The sequence below is a fragment of the Olea europaea genome, chromosome 18 (assembly GCF_002742605.1).
Source record: "Olea europaea var. sylvestris chromosome 18, O_europaea_v1, whole genome shotgun sequence".
NCBI classification, from domain to species: Eukaryota; Viridiplantae; Streptophyta; class Magnoliopsida; order Lamiales; family Oleaceae; genus Olea; species Olea europaea.
This window is the reverse complement of record NC_036254.1, coordinates 14,757,615-14,774,347: the sequence shown is the minus strand read 5'-3', so window position 1 is coordinate 14,774,347 and position 16,733 is coordinate 14,757,615. Positions and strand designations below refer to the sequence as shown.

The window sequence follows — 16,733 nt, the reverse complement described above, 5'->3', positions numbered from 1 at the left end:
GTCCTTGCCTCCTTGGAACTAAACTTATGGTGAAAATTCATAATTCCGATTGCAATGGATTTCTTGGAATGGTTGGAGGTGACAGGCATCTAGAATTATCTAATTTGGCTACTGTGAAAATTTAGTGAGAGAAGAAAACTGGAGATGAGAAATAACATAATGAATATTTCAATATCAAGAAGAGAAAAATAGATTAAACAAAAGATGGTAACATATTTGAGTTCTTTAACAGGGACATTTATTTAATTGACAAAACATAGATTAAACAGAAGATGGTAACATATTTGAGTTCTTTAACAGGGACATTTATTTAATTGACAAAACATAGATTAAACAGAAGATGGTAACATATAATGAATATTACAGTATCAAGAAGAGAAAGACATTTACTTTGTGATTGCGCAGATTCCATACTTGTATAAAATCTCCGAAAAGTCCACAAAGAACTGGTACATTAATATCAATAATCCAAATTTGACTTCTTTAATTTCTCTCATATTAATAGACAAAACAAACAAATGATTTATGCATTGAAATGCTATATATAAATGTTGATTGTTCTGTTACACCCATGGAGGCAAGAACCCAACTTCGCCTGCCAATACTTTCCTCACATTTCTTCTCGCGCAGACGACTCTACACGTGCTCTTGCATTCGCTGTGCGTGAATATCTGAATTTTTGTGCATTCCCAATAGCATTCTACCGTGCAAAGTACATTTTTAATTCTTTCCTCTCCTTCTGCATGGCCATTAGAGCTAGTGCACACATTAAAAGGGCGACAATTAGAATCCTATTATTTGCGGCCATTGTGGTGAAGATGCTGAAGAAAATATATTTTTAATTGATTTGATTCAAATGCACTGATGTAAAAGGCCAAATATTCTCAACTATTTATAAAAGATGAAAGAGTGTGTCATTCAGTATTTGTATCTGTTCAGAAAAAATGCCTCTGTTCATAAATAACTCGCCATTAAATTTATGTCTTTTTTAAGAGACGAAAGAAAAAATAAAGAAAGAAAGAACTTTTCAAGTTTTACACAATTTCTTAATTTGTCTTGCGCCAGCAAGAATTTCCCTCTAATTTTGGCACTAGGATATATTTGAAAAGAGTACGAAAATCCATAGGTTGAATTTTATTTAACAATTTGCGTCAAGACTCAAAAGAGACGATGCCATGGTGCGAATGTAAATTGACGTCAACGTAATACGTTGTAAATTCTTTTTTTGAATATGTTTTCGAGACATTTAAAGAAGTCAAGTTACAATTATTGATACTAAAGCAGAATTTTGTCGAGAATGGTAAATACATTAACAAATTGGATGCACATCTTTCCTTGATGATGTCAAGGGACTCAGAGTGAAATATCGTGGACTTAAAATCAGGTCTCAATCATTATTCTTATTGAAAGATAAAATTCTAAGTGAAAAAAATGAATTTAATTGATGATTCTGTCCGCAAGCAAATTTGCACTCTAGCTGACATTCGCTGTGTGTAAAATTGATATACAAGTATAGTTGGATGACAAAATTGAAATTTAATGAAAGATGAAGGGTGAAATTGAAGTTAAAATATAGTTGGATGACCAAATTTGTATTTCCTAAAAGTTGGAGGATGAAGTTGAAGTTAAAAAATAGTTGGATGACCAAATAAAAAAATTGAATAAAAGTTTAAGGATGAAATTGAATTTAAATTATAGTTGAATGGCCAAATTCAAAATTCCAAATAGTTAAAGTATGAAATTGAAGTTAAATTTTAGTTGGTTGATCAAATTAGAATTTCCTAAAAATTGAAAGATGAAATTGAATTTAAAGTATGTGGATGACCAAATTCGAATTTCAAAATAACTGTAGGATGAAATTGATATTTAAATTTCGAAATAGATATAGGATGAAATTGATACTTGAGTATTAAGGATGACCAAATTCAGTTTAATAAATTTTAAGGATAAAATAGTTGAAAGATGAAATTGATGTTTAAAATTAGTTGGATGACCAAGTTCGTATTTCTTAAATGTTGGAGGGTGAAATTGAAGTTAAAAAATAGCTGGATGACAAAATTTGAGTTTAGTAAAAGTTTAAGCTTGAGATTGAATATAAATTATATTTGGATGACCAAATTTGATTTTCCAAACATTTGAAGGATAAAATTGAAGTTAAAGTATAGTTGGATGATCAAAATGAATTTCAACCATAATTGGATGACGAAATTCGATTTCCATAAAGTTAATGGATAAAATTAATATTCAAGTTTTTTTTTTTTTTTGACATAAATGAATTCTGTTTTGGATTTTTTTCTTTAATTGCAGTAGATAAACATTCTGTGGGTTATTTAATTCCATCCAATTTTGAAAAAGTCAAAGGATGAAATTGCATTTGACTAATAGATGGATGAATTTGCTTTTACATAAAAGGCGGTTGACCAAATTGAACCTTTTGAAAAGTTGGAAGGATGAAATTAGTTTTATATAAAAGTTGGATGACCAAATCGAAATTACCTAAAAGTTGAAGGATGAAAATGCTTTTTTATACAAATTGAATGACGAAATTGAACTTTTGGAAAAGTTGAGGGCTAAAATTACTTTTGTATGATAGTTTAATGACCACATAGAACTTTTATAAAAGTTGAAGGGTGAAAATGCTGTTATATAAAAGAAGGATGACCAAATTGAACTTTTCAAAAAGCTGAAGGATGAAATTGCTATATATATGGACGTTGGATGATCAAATCAAAACTCTTGGAAAAGTTGAAGGACGAAATTACTTTTATATATAAGTGGGATGACGGAATTCAATTCTTTAAAAAGATGAAGGACAAAATTGCTTTGATGTAGTAGTTGGAGGATTGAATTGAACTTTTGGAAAAGTTAAAGGATGAAATTGCTCTTACACAAAAGTTGGATGACCAAATGTATCTTTACGGAAACTTGAAGGATGAAATTGCTTTTCTATCATAGTTGGATGGCCAAATTAAACTTCTTGAAAAGTTGAAGGATGAAATTGCTGTAGTATAAAAGTTGGAATACCGAATTGAACTTTTCATAAAATTGAAGGATGAAATTGCTATTAAATAACAGTAGGATGCCCTAATTAGACTCTTTAAAAAGATAAGGATTAAATTGCTTTTCAATAATAGTAGGTTGACCAAATTGAACGTTTCAAAAAGTTGAAGGATGAAATTACTGTTATGTAAAAGTTGGATGATCAAATTGTGCCTTTCGAAAAGTTGAAGGATGTAATTGATGTTATATAAAAGTGGGATGACCAACTTGCACCGTTTGAAAAGTTGAAGCATGAAATTGTTGTTATATATTAGTTGGATGACCAAATTGAGCTTTTTGAAAAGTTGAAGGATGAAATCCCTTTTGTAGAAAATGTGGATGACCAAATTGAGCTTTCCCTAAAGTTGAAGGATTAAATTGCTTTTAAAAAAATGTAGGATGACCAAATTGAACGCTTCAAAAGGTTGGAGGACGAAATTTCTCTTAAACTATAGTGGGATGACCAAATTGATCTATTCGAGAATTTGAAGGACGAAAATGTTGTTATATAAAAGTCGAATGACCGAATTGAACTTTTCAAAAAGTTGAAGGTTGAATTGCTGTTATATAATAATTGAATGACCCAATTGAACTTTTCTTAAAGTTGAAGGATGAAATTGCTTTTATATAAAAGTTTGATAACCGAATTGAACTGTTCGAAAAGTTTATGGATGAAATTGCTTCTCTAGAAAAGGTGGATGACCAAATTCAACTCTTGAGAAAGTTGAAGGATGAAATCTCTTTTAAATAATACTTTGGTGATCAAATTGAGCTTTCGGGTAAGTTGAAGGATTAAATTGCTTTTAAATGATAGTTGGATTACCAAATTGAACTTTTCGAAACGTTTAAGGATTATATTGGTATTAGATGAAAGTTGGATGAACAAAGTGAACTTTTTTGAAAGTTGAAGGATGAAATTTCTATTTTATAAAAGTTGGATGACCAAACTCCTCCTTCTGAAAAGTTGAAGAATCAAATTGTTGTTACAAAAAGATGGATGACCGAATTGAGCTTTCCAAAAAGTTGAGGATGAAATTGATCTTATATCAAAGTTAGATGACCCAATTGAACTTTTCGAGAAGTTGAAGGATGAAATTGCTCTACAGAAAAGTTGGATGACCAAATTCATCATTTCGAAAAATTGAAGGATGGAATCGCTCTTACAGAAAATATGGATGACCGAATTGAAATTTCCAAAAGTTGGAGGAAAAAATTGCTCTTACACAAAGGTCGGAAGACCGAATTGAACTTTTGGGAAAGTTGAAGGATGAAATTGATCTTATATCAAAGTGAGATGACCCAATTGAACTTTTCGAGAAGTTGAAGGATGAAATTTCTATTACATAAAAGATGGATGACGAAATTGAACTTTTGGAAAAGTTGAAGGACTAAATTGCCACTTTCTATAGATAACCCACCAGAGAGGCGCTTGTTCAAGCTTCACAAATCATGCTTTCATACTTCTTCATAGAAAATATTTCAAGTGGGAAAGTATCCTAAATGAAATGTCAGAGATTCGCGGGTGCTCTTTCTGTTGCCGCTGCAAGACTAGCCGCTGTTGATGGTCGTTGCTATAGAATCGGATTGGATAAAAAACAATTATTGAATGAGGCCAAGGATGAATCGAAAAAGAAATATAGATCTGTGCTCGATCTGAATAGATGCGTCTATTCCTAGAAGTCTGGCTTCCACAGACTACAATACAAAAAAAACCTGTAGAAAAGTTGGATGACCAAATTCATCATTTTGAAAATTTGAAGGATGAAATTGCTTTTACGTAAAAGATGGATGATCAAATTGTACTTTTCAGAAAGTGGAAGGATACAAAGGTTGGATGACCAAATTGAACTTTTCAAAAAGTTGAAGGATGAAATTGCTGTTAACAAAAAGTTTGATGAACAAATTGAACTTTTGAAAAGCTGGAGGATGAAATTGCTGTTACATAATTGTTGGATGACGGAATTGAACTTTTCGAAAAGCTGAAGGATTAAATTGCTCTTATATAAAAGTTAGTTGACCAAATTGAACTTTTCGAAAAGTTGAAGGATGAAATTGCTCTTACATAAAAGTTGGATGACCAAATTTATCTTTACAGAAAGTTGAAGGATGAAATTGCTCTTATATCAAAGTTGTATGATCCAATTGTACTTTTCGAAAATTTGAAGGATGAAATTGTTGTTAAATAAAAGATGGATGACCAAGTTGATCTTTTTGAAAAGTTGAAGGATGAATTGTTGTTACACAAAATATGGATGGCCAATTGAACTTTTGGAAAACGTGAAGGATGAAATTGCTCTTATGTAAAAGTACGATGACCAAATTGAACTTCTCATAAAGCTGACGGATTACATTTCTGTTATACGAAAGTTGGATGACCAGATTTTACTTTTCGAAAAGTTCAAGGAGGAAATTACTTTTGTAGAAAAGGCGGATGACCAACTTGTACGTTTGGAAATTTGCAGGACGTCTTTGCTTTTATATGCTAGTTGGATGATCAAATTAAACTTTCGGAAAGTTTAAGAACGAAATTGTTTTTAAATAATATTTAAATGACCAAATTGACGTTTGAAAAAGTTAAGGGCTTATTCTCTTTGTGTTTTAGTTTTGTGTTTTGAGTGTCCATTTTGAGAATATTAAAAACTCTTTCTTGTTGTTATTTTAGAAAACTCTTTCTCAAAACACGAAACTCAAAAACGCATTCACTTCGAACCCTAAATTCAACTCTTATCTCTCAACACCGCCACCACTCAACCATCAACTCCATGCCACCTATGGAGGGTCAAAACACCACTTTCTAAATAATATTTAAATGACCAAATTGACGTTTGAAAAAGTTAAGGGCTTATTCTCTTTGTGTTTTAGTTTTGTGTTTTGAGTGTCCATTTTGAGAATATTAAAAACTCTTTCTTGTTGTTATTTTAGAAAACTCTTTCTCAAAACACGAAACTCAAAAACGCATTCACTTCGAACCCTAAATTCAACTCTTATCTCTCAACACCGCCACCACTCAACCATCAACTCCATGCCACCTATGGAGGGTCAAAACACCACTTTCGGCCACCATAGCCACCGGATCATAGTACCAACTTGAAGCCCGCAATGTTGTCTACAAACCCACCCAACAGTTGGCCCTAATTCCGGCTAGTCTGGCTGAAAATTCTGCTCAAAATCAGCCAGTCGACCACCGAAATTAACCACCGCCGCACCAGAATTTCTGCTCAAAATCAACCACCACGACACAACCATCAACCTAAATCAACCGCACTGCCACCTAAATCAACACCAAAAATCAACCAAAAATCAACACCACCACTGAGAAATGTAGAATCCAAAATCAACAAAAATCAATCCAAAATCAACAAAAATCAACGCCTACTTTGCCTCCACCCCAAACCGTAGTCACCGTCGAAGAGAGAGGAGATGGAGACAGGCGAACGAATCTGTCTCGACGCTGCTTTGAACTATCGCGACGCTATTGTTCACAGCAGCGTCGCCTCCCCACGCCGGCTCCGGCATCGGCACTCACCTTCATCGCCTCCCAACGCTCAGCCGACGTCCAGAAGAAGAGGAGAAACAGTGGGTTGAAGGAAAATAGAAAGGGATACGGAAGAGAGAAAGGGATACGGTTTTAAAGGATTTCTCTCTCCTGTTTTGTGCATTTTCAATCTTTTTTGGATTTTGTACAGAAAGCATCAAAAGCATCAATTTTGACGTTTTGTGTTTTCTTTACAATTTTTTTTTTCGAAAATTCGTTTTGGAAAACGGAGAAGAGAACGCGTTTTCACTATTTTCAAAAATCGAAAATAGAAAATGGATTAAAAACAGTAAAGAGAATGCAGCCTAAAGGTTTAGGGTTAAATATTTTGAGTTTAGGGTTTAGGGTTCTAATTTTAAGGTTTTTTAGGGTTTCGTTCAACTTTACAAAATTCAATTTGGTAATCCAACCATTTATCAAAAGCAATTTCATCCTTTAACTTTATGCATTTGGTCATCCAGCTATAATTAAAAAGTAATTTCATCCTTCAAGTTTTTCGAAAGTTCAATTTGGTCATCCAAAAAAATTATTTCGTCCTTCTATTTTAGAAATTTTCAATTTGGTATCCAATTATTATTTAACAGTAATTCCATCCTATAACTTTTCCACAAGTTCAATTTTGTTATCCAACTATAATTGAAAAGCAATTTCATCCTTCAACTTTTTCAAAATCTGAATATGTCCGTCCAAATAGTTCAAAAGCAATTTCATCCTTCAATTTATGAAAAGTTTGAATTTGGTCGCCAGAAATTTATCCTTCATTATTAACGTTAATTTGGTCTTCCAACTATAGTCTAAAGTGCTATTACATCCCTCAACTATTTAATAACTTCAATATGATCAACTATTATTTAAAATTAATTTCGTCCATAAACATTTGATGCAATTTCATCCTTCAATATTTTTCAAATTTTAAATTGTTCATCCAACTATATTTTTAAATGCAATTTTATCCTTCAACTATTTATTAACTTCAATTTGGTCATTCAACTATTATTTTAAAAATAATTTGATACTTCAATATTTTCAAAAGTTCAATTTGGCAATCTAACTATTGTTTAAATGCAATTTCATCCTTCAACATTTCCAAAATTTCAATTTGGCAATCATTTAATGCAGTTTCATAATTTCATCCTTCAACATTTTCAAAAGTTCAATTTGGCAATCAAACCATACATTTAATGCAATTTCATCCTTCAACTATTTATTAACTTTAATTTTGTCATCCAGCTATAATTTAACTTCAATTTCATCCTTCAACTTTTATTAAGCTTCCGTTTGGCCCCCGTTTTTTTTGTCTCATTTTGCAATATCATTTTCAACAAATGTGGGCCCCTCACTCTGAATTTCAATATAAAAATAAAAATAAAAATAAAAATAAAAAAAAGGAAAAGAACCTGAAAAATCCAATTCCCACCAAAACCATAGAAATTGGTGGAACATGGAATTTGAGGTCACGTGGGGTAAAACAGAGAAATTGAATTCCATGGAAAACTCTCCCAATCAAACAACAAAAAAGTGGAAAAATCTAAAAAAATTTCCTACTTCCATGGAAAATATTCCATATCAAACATGGCCGTAGTATATATGATACAAAATTTAAGCAAAACGTACTGTTTACTGATACAGGTAACTATGGAAACTTGTCCCTTCAACTTATTACAGAAACTATCCAAACAGTTATGAATCAGTACACAGGAGTAGCAAAAAATGGTGGAAGATCCAAATTTCTTGTCCAAAAAGGGTCTCCTTTCGCATCACAATTTGGCAAAAACATAACATTTTCTGCCTCGATGAACAAAAAGTAGAAACTCCAATGTACATTAATTCATTAATCTAAATGTATATCACTTCCTTTCTGGTGGTTTTACTTTCAGAAGCTCAATATTCAGTTCAAACGTTTCCCCTGGCTGATCAAATGAAGTAACAAAACCACAGTAAGCTCCAAAGAAGGAAAACGTCAGATGTATTCCGATAGGAGATTTATTTAATCACAAATAAAGAACAACATAGAGAGAATGTAAAAGTTCAGTTTTACATCAATGCATTTTTGAGTATATGATTCAAAATTTATATCCCCAGTTGTTAAAGGAAACGTAAAGAGTAAGGAAAGCTTTGGCAACAACTAATAAATACCAGATCATCTCTTGATTACTTCAATGGTCCAATAATACAATTGATTTTTGTCCCCATCTAAGAAGCTAAATTTTATTTATGCGGCCATTTTGTATTCAGTGCACAATGAGAATGCTGTAAAATTCTGATAAGCAGAATCTGTTAAATTATGCAATCACAGATCAACAGATACTCCAACATGACGACTTCAAAACTCATAAGTTTTTGTTATTTGATTGAACCTCGTCAGGTCTAAAACAAATTAAAAAACTTGACTAAACTCAAAGATATTGGTATTGACGTCAATCCTACTACTTGTGTGTCTAGCTGATAAAAGACTGATAGATTTCATCTAAGCTCAATCATTTTTAGCAAAATTATAATTAACTTATGATAATATTGAAGGCATTACCGGAATCTCATTCATTCCTTTTGAACCATACCCAGCCTCTGGAGGAATGATAACAGTTCTCTTACAGCAAGAAAAAATATGTTAGCTCGACTGATAATATAAAAAGGAAAGGACGGTTATCATAGACTAAGAAAACAAATGTGTAGAAAGGGACCATAGAGTTACCTTTCCCCCAACTTTCATCCCTTCAGTTATCGTATACATTGCTTTTGGAGGTTTGGGTGCAGCCTGTGCAGAGAACAGGCCATTTGGGTTGTCCACAAACTCTCGCTTCCGCTCTTTCCCAGGTAGGGCTCCAACTTGGAATTCGTAGGGCTACTTAAGTGCATAAAATTAGTATCAGTAATTTTCTGCTCATTGTATATTCCAATGTTTTTTCTGTTGTGGAATCTCATTATAACATACTAATAAAGTAAATAACCTGTGCAATTATGCGATTTCCAGCCAAGAGCTTAGATTCTCGACTAGACACTGCTGTAATACCACGATACACGCAGTCAAAATGCACCTGTTCGTGTTTCATCCAAATAAATGTCAAATTGAATCCATTATCATAAACCAGAAGGCAGTTAACTTGCACTATAGCTAACCTGCACGGTTGATCCCTTTTCAGCTACAGGACCTTTCCCTTCAAAGATATCATAATATTTAAGCCCTTCAGCTGCTATAGAAGAAAGTGTCAATAAACGCTCTTCAGTTAGTTTAATCAATTAAGTACTGTGATATTTCGGTGCTAGACACGACATCTTAAAATTCCTGTGGACAAGATAGCCTGAACAGAATGAACAGTCACTGCTTAACAGCACAGAGGCTCAGTAATAGAATTCAAAGAAATGGATAAATTAAACAAGTTGGATGACCATCCACGGTTCCACTACCAGTTCAATTTTTCGAAATATCCAGAACAATCTACGAAAAAAGAAGAAAAATGAAAAACCCATAAATCGCCTGCATTTTGAAAAAGCATACTTCCCCCAAAAAATTCCAACCTGAATCAAGAAACTCACAAGGGTTTCTATATTCCACTGCACTACATATTTCTTTAAGAATTCCTAAACAGTAGATTTCCCTCAAACAAAAGCAAAAGTTTAATTGATCAAGCATTAGCATCAGAAAAAAATGAAAAATTGTTCAAAAAACTCACGGCCAGTCATATATTCTTCAAGTGGAATGGCGTTTTTTCTGCGCCTCTCTCTAGCCAGTAATGGTTGGGGGAGTGCTGATAGGCTTAAAGGCAGCAAAGAAATCAGTATTGCAGACCTTCTTGATATGGACACTGGTAAAATTGCTTCCAACTTTGGTCGGTTTGTGGCGGGCGTCCAAGAATCGTGAGGATTATCTAATTTAAATCTTTGTAAGGACCTTATTGAAGCCATGGCCGTTGGAGAATACAGCTAACCCAAAAAAAATATTCTCTTATTTATCCAATCGGCCACTGTCATCGTGATAGCACCGCGAGGGCAAGAGCGTGGGAATTTTGGGTCCCTTTGGGCTTTAGCTTTATATTTTGGGTAAATAGCAGTGAATGTCCTCGATATTTCATTTCATTTGTAAATCCATCCTCAACTTTTTGTTGGACAAATGTGTCTATAAGCTTTGGTTCATCCAAATGGGATGAATTTCATTCATTTCAATGTTGGTAAACTCATTTGACTAAAGCATAGAACCGACAGAACGGTCGTTCTTATAATTCTAAGTTAAATTAAAAATGTAAAGAAAATGAAAATTTAGAAAAATAAATAAATAAATTTACTGGCAAAATAGGTTGATTAACTTTGAAATTGATGAAATTCATCCATTTAGATGAATGGCATTAATTTTTAAATGTTTTTTAAACTCTAATTTGTTAAATGTTGAAAACACAGTAGTCTAAAAAGGGTAGGGGATTAATTTGTAAATGAGATTAAGCAGGGTGTATTCAATTACGACTTATGAAAATTTTGATGGACTTTTTTTAAGTGATCATTTCTGCAAATTTCGTGATCTTTTCATAAATTTTTATAGAATTAGTGGAAGTTTTTTAGGCTTTTATTTTAAAACTTTTATAGACTTTTGTAAAATTCAAAATTTTTTTTAAAACTTTTATTTAAAATAAAATTTACGTGGAATTAGTGTAATAGCGTGAAATTCTCACATATGAAGTGGTGATTCCTATAATTCCTCTTTTCCTTTCCTTTTCTCTTTTCCTTTCCCTTCCTATATAATAGAAAATTATTTTTAAAAAAATAAAAATTTAATACCTTAATTAAACAAATAATAATCAAAATTATACATATGATAAAAAATTTTAATATTCAATATTATTAATATAGCCCCTATTTGTTTTCTATTTTTTCCCCATTAAAATAGAAAATATAACCGTTATCCACCAAATTTGAATTTCTATATTTTGTGTGGGTTCATAAGATTATATTTTTCATTCTCATTTTTACAAAAATAGAAAACAAATGCCTCCGTAATATATCTTTAAAGAATAAATAAAAATCAATATATTTAAATTTTAATTATAAATTAGTCTATATAAAATTTTATAATTTAATTAAAAATAGATATTCTTTACACAAAAAAAAATGAATGAAAAAAGAATAAAAAAGTTATGAAAATCCAATTTATTTTTTTTCATAAAAAATAAAGACAAACAATAAGAGAGAGAAATAGAAAAATAGAAACAAATATAATTAATAGAAAAAATTAAATTTTAATCATAACTCTCATATTCATAGAAGGGAAATAAAAAAGAAAATACATATTAATTTCTTTCTTTCTTTCTTTTTTCTTTTTTTATAGTGACAGTCTACCAAAATTTTCTGATTAATGAGAGATAAATTTTAAAATTTTATTTTAGTACTTTTTGCTTAAAAATTAGTACTCTAAATATTTTTATAAAAGTCTCTAAAAGTATTAAAATTTGAATACCGTAATACTTATAGACACTTCTAAAAAGTTTTAATTAAATATATAGTGACTTTTAGAGGTTTTTTAAAAATCTATAAAAAAATTCAATTAAATATACTTTTAGAGAGTCTCGAATAATCTACATTGAATATTTCTAAATTTTTTAAATCTCCGAAATTACCGGCCCCCCCCCCCCAACCCCCCTCATCTTATACTATCATTTATTTCTAATTTTAAATTTTAAATTTAAATCATATTTTAAAATAGTAAATAAAATTAAATAAATAAATAAACAGGATGATAAAATACGATTTTTCAATCCTCACCTTATCCTGACTCCTGAAAATCCCAACGATGCCCGAATTTTTATGGCCTTCCCTTCCAAGCTTGATCTATTGTCGTGCGTAGAGTGCTCGACGAGCTGGCTCATGAAAGCTTAATCCATGGGGCTTGAGCCATTTTTAAATGAGTTGAGCTTGGTTTTCAGCTCACTCAACTTAGGATCTGAGGCTTCTTAAGTTGACCTAAAGGTAGGGTAGTGAGCTTTTTAATGTCATATTTAATATTTTTGTATATTTCTATAAATTCTATTTTTGAAAAAATACGAAAATTTGTGGGCAAAGAATGGTGTGGGATATGGGTCAATAAGTCGACACAAGATCAGCTCGGCTCATCGCCACCTAGAGACAATAACAAGAAATCATGAGTTCATAAGGGCATTTTTGGGTTTAAAAGATAAGAAAGATGCCAAGATTAAACATGTGCAAAATGGTCTTCTTTTTTTTTTTTTTAATTGAAGTGGGATTAGAGTTGTAGAAATAGGATGGCTACTCTTTGTAGAAGTTCTTTAGACTAGAACAGGGGTTGTGTAGGAGAAATCAACGTGTATTTGGTGATATTTTTTTTCAACGGCTCATGGACAGAAAGTGTGCGTAGATGATGTCGAAGGTGTTTTTGGAGCCTACACTTGTTTCATTGTGTCCTTCTTGTACAAGCTGCATTGAATTGGACCATGGCTATTTAGGAGGGCTTTTGGTACAAGGCCGATTTTTGTTAGGTTTGTGAGGATGATAACACACTTTTTATTCGATGGTTCAAGGACGTAGTCGGAGGAATTATTATCCACTCTTAACACTATTTAGAGCTCAACTATCTCATTTTCCCAAGATCTTGTCTGCCTATCACAACCCATTGATCTATAAGATCTGAAGTTATACCCAGGTTGGTGACAGAGGTAGATAATATGGTGCTTAGCCAATATCCTTATTTAGATGAGGTGGAGAAGCGGTTTTTAGTATCAATACCAACAGTGTGGTAGGCTCGATGGTTTCTTTTCCTTTTTATGAACAATGCTGGGGGTTTATTCAAGATTATGTATTCTAGATAGCCTTGATTTGTAATACCAAAAAAATACGTACAATATATTAAGAGACATAAATACAAGTTTTGAGATTTTAGGCTAACCTAGCAATTTTACCATTTTCTAGGGACCTTGTGTTAATAATCATAATAATTGGATATGTATGAGTTTTATACGAAATTAATTTTTATTTTATTTGGATATTTATTAAATTATTATTGAATTATCCGATATAAAAATATTTATATAGAACTTGAAATTTGCGTATATCCATATCGAAATCTTATTATTATGTAGTTATAATTTTTTAAATTTGAATTTCATGATAAATTTATTTGTTGAAGCCAATCTTAATTTGAATTAAGAGTCCTATTAGAATTCTAATTAGGCAACTATCCTTAGCAAATCACACTTATAAATACTCTCTTGTTGTGCATTTCAATTCACACAAATTCGTAGAGAAGAAAGAATAGAGAAAGAGAGAAAGGAGAGGGGGAGAGAGAGGAAAAAATGTGAGAAAGAGGAAAAAATGGGGAGAGAGAAGAAAGCAAAAGAAAGGAAAATGAAAGAAAAGAAAAGACTTTCTAGCACATTTGAAATTCGTTCGCAAGAATTTTCAGTCCTAAGTAGCTCAAATACAAAAGGAATTTAACGAATTAGGTATGAATTCTATAAATGCCAATGGAGGTGTCCTCAATTGAGATTGTGATATATTTTAAAAGTCATTCTAAAATTAGGTATCTTCAATTGAGATTTTAATGGATTTTAATGAAATCCATTAAAATTTAGGTATCCCAAATTGAGATTTTAATAAAATTTAATGAAATTCTTTAAAATCTAAGTGTCCTAAATAATTAGTGGATTTATAAAAAGTTCATCAATAGAAGGTTTTAAAATATTTGGATGGATTTCAAGCTTAAAAGTACATATTACCAAATCTTTTGAAATTTCACCATATTTGATAAGATTCCTATGAAATTTGTAAGAATCTATTCAAACCCACTAAATTCATTAAAATCTTAGTTAAGAACACTCCGCAAGTGATTTTGTGTTTTTACTTTTTAATGTTTTAAGTTAAGTATTCTACGTGCTGTTATGTGATCCAAATTAAAGATACCATATGACTTTATTAGGTAGATCTATACGAAAACCAGTCACAGGGCTAAATACCCTAAGTGGACATTGAGAATAGGTATGACTTAAGTGAGAATGAGATGGTCATATATCTATCCCACTAGAAAATTATGTTATGTGAGTATTTTACTTGCTTTTTATATTAAATTGTGAAAATAGCGGTATGAAATCTATACTATATATATATATATATCCATTTCTAAAATTATTTTTACAGATATTTGATGGATCGGAGTTGGAAGTTGAAACTGCTAATAGAGTCTCTGTCGTTAGATCAATAATTTTTTTCTTTTAATATTTAGTATTTAGTTATAAAAACGTTTTTTTTTCAAATTAGAAATGTTATGTTCAAAATAGATATTGAATTCTTTTTTTAAAAAAAAATAGGTGCTGAATTTATATTACATTAGTGGATAAAGTTAATTGACGTTTTTATGAGACAATAAAAAAGTTTATTTTATCCCACAAAGTTTTTTGTGTTACAATATGAGTAAATTCACTTTTCTTGCAGATAAAGAAATTAATTAAGTAACCTTCAGGACATAGATTTTAGGACATTACAACATGGTATCAAAGCCCAATCAATCTTTCCTGCATATTTTGTGAACTTAAAATTTTAAATTTCTTTACATGTTAAAGTTTTATATGAATTTTGATCCACACAACATCGGGACTATCATGATCAACCTTTAACCAACTATCTAAGGTATGAAATTACTTTAGTTTAAAGTTAACAAGTGATTGCTTAAACGTGATATATCCTCTTTGTAGAAAGTTAAATTGTTATATTTTACAGAAAATTCAACGCGATATTTATTTCCATAGAGCTATGATGAGAATTAGTAAAATAATTGAGTGAATTAGAGATTAGGTAAAAAAAAAAAATCGAAATATTTATTGTTTGAGTTTTCTTGATTTGCATAGTCACAAGACTGTAGAGTTTTGTCAAAAAAATCTAAATCGTTTAAGGCAAGTTTGAGATTTAAGTGGTTTACTTGTGATCCTCCACCTTACTTGGAAACCTTTTTCAGTTCCGTGTTATTAAATCAACATGATGAAAATCAATATTGCAAACCCACCAAAAAAAAATAAAAATATATAGATCCCATTTAGTCAGATTTTATTGGAAACAATAAGAATTATTGAACAGAAACAACATTATTTATATTCAAGTATTCTAACGTCGTTAGTTATATCAGAATACTTGAATTGACTTGAATGACCTCTAATATATGATCTCTATATTTAAGGTTTAGATGACAGCTAAGTCAACACGAGAATTACTAGCTGCTATGTGAGAGATGTCGCAGCAACAACCACCTTTACAGTCACAAGGCAGGCTTGGATCATCTTCAATTATAGAACAATTTCGCAAGATGCAACCACATGTATTTGAAGGTGGCCCTGATCCACTGGCTGCTAAGAATGGCTTTGCCATCTTGAGCGTATCTTCAAGTTTATGGAATACACTAATGCACAAAAAATCCATTGTGTGGTATTTATAATGGAGAAGGGATCAGGTCATTGGTAGGAAAAGACTACCTGATCTTGTGCTGAGGAACATCAACGTAACCTTACATGGACACAGTTTAAAGAGATAGTGCTTCGAAAGTACTTTCCAGCTACTTTAAGAGACAAGAATGAAGCAGGGAAACATGACACTCACTGGTTATGAGTGAAAGTTTGAGGAATTATCCAGATTTGCCTCACATCTGGTAGACAAAGAAGAGAGACGAGCTCGGTGTATTAAGTGTGGACTAAGAATGGACATTAGGAAAGTAGTGGCAATATTCCAATTAGGTACTAATCAAGGAGTTCTGGAGAATGCTCAACTATATGCCTTTGATGATGACCAGATCGGTGAAGGTAGTAAACAGCAGACTAACTCCATAGACAAGCGTAAATAATATGACAATGTTAAGAGGAATGGAAAAGGCCCTAACAAAAAGGGAAGGGAAGAAACAGATGCCAACATCAGTGATAAGAATCAACAACCACTTTGTCCTAGATGCCAAAAGCCTCATAAGGGAAAAAGCTTGGCAGGAAAAGGTATGTGTTACAGATGTGACAAGCTAGGACACGTCGCCAAAGATTATACTGATTGGCAATGTGGGAAGATTAAAGATCAAAAGGTAGGCAATGCCAGAGTTTTTACTTTAATATAGGAAGAGGCAGAACTCGACTGCAATGTAGTGGCATGAATCATATCAATCTCTGACATGCTTGCTTTTATATTAATTAAT

The 16,733-nt window shown here is 31.6% G+C and overlaps 1 protein-coding gene across 2 annotated transcripts; it reads right to left on the bottom strand.

Moving 5' to 3' along the window:
- Positions 1–8,095: 8,095 nt before the first annotated feature.
- LOC111367577 (peptidyl-prolyl cis-trans isomerase FKBP18, chloroplastic) lies at positions 8,096–10,552 on the bottom strand. 2 transcript variants are annotated; one of them, XM_022988526.1, is made up of 6 exons: positions 10,246–10,552; positions 9,692–9,762; positions 9,523–9,609; positions 9,267–9,416; positions 9,102–9,161; positions 8,096–8,484 (listed from the first exon to the last, which is right to left on the bottom strand). In XM_022988526.1, the coding sequence occupies exons 1-6, from the start codon at positions 10,475–10,477 to the stop codon at positions 8,422–8,424; spliced, it is 663 nt and encodes a 220-aa protein (XP_022844294.1). In that variant the 5' UTR covers positions 10,478–10,552; the 3' UTR covers positions 8,096–8,421. The 2 variants fall into 2 exon arrangements, with proteins under 2 accessions (XP_022844294.1, XP_022844293.1); XM_022988525.1 differs by having other exon boundaries at positions 9,692–9,765; positions 10,246–10,550.
- Between the last annotated feature and the right edge of the window lie 6,181 nt (positions 10,553–16,733).

What these genes read in the sequence shown, in the direction of transcription:
- LOC111367577 (XM_022988525.1), bottom strand. Translation starts at nt 10,477, where the DNA reads ATGGCTTCAATAAGGTCCTTACAAAGATTTAAATTAGATAATCCTCAC. An exon ending in GAAATCGCATAATTGCACAG is followed by an intron (nt 9,417 to 9,522) that starts GTTATTTACTTT and finishes GCACTTAAGTAG; the next exon opens with CCCTACGAATTCCAAGTTGG. An exon ending in GGATGAAAGTTGGGGGAAAG is followed by an intron (nt 9,162 to 9,266) that starts GTAACTCTATGG and finishes TCTTGCTGTAAG; the next exon opens with AGAACTGTTATCATTCCTCC.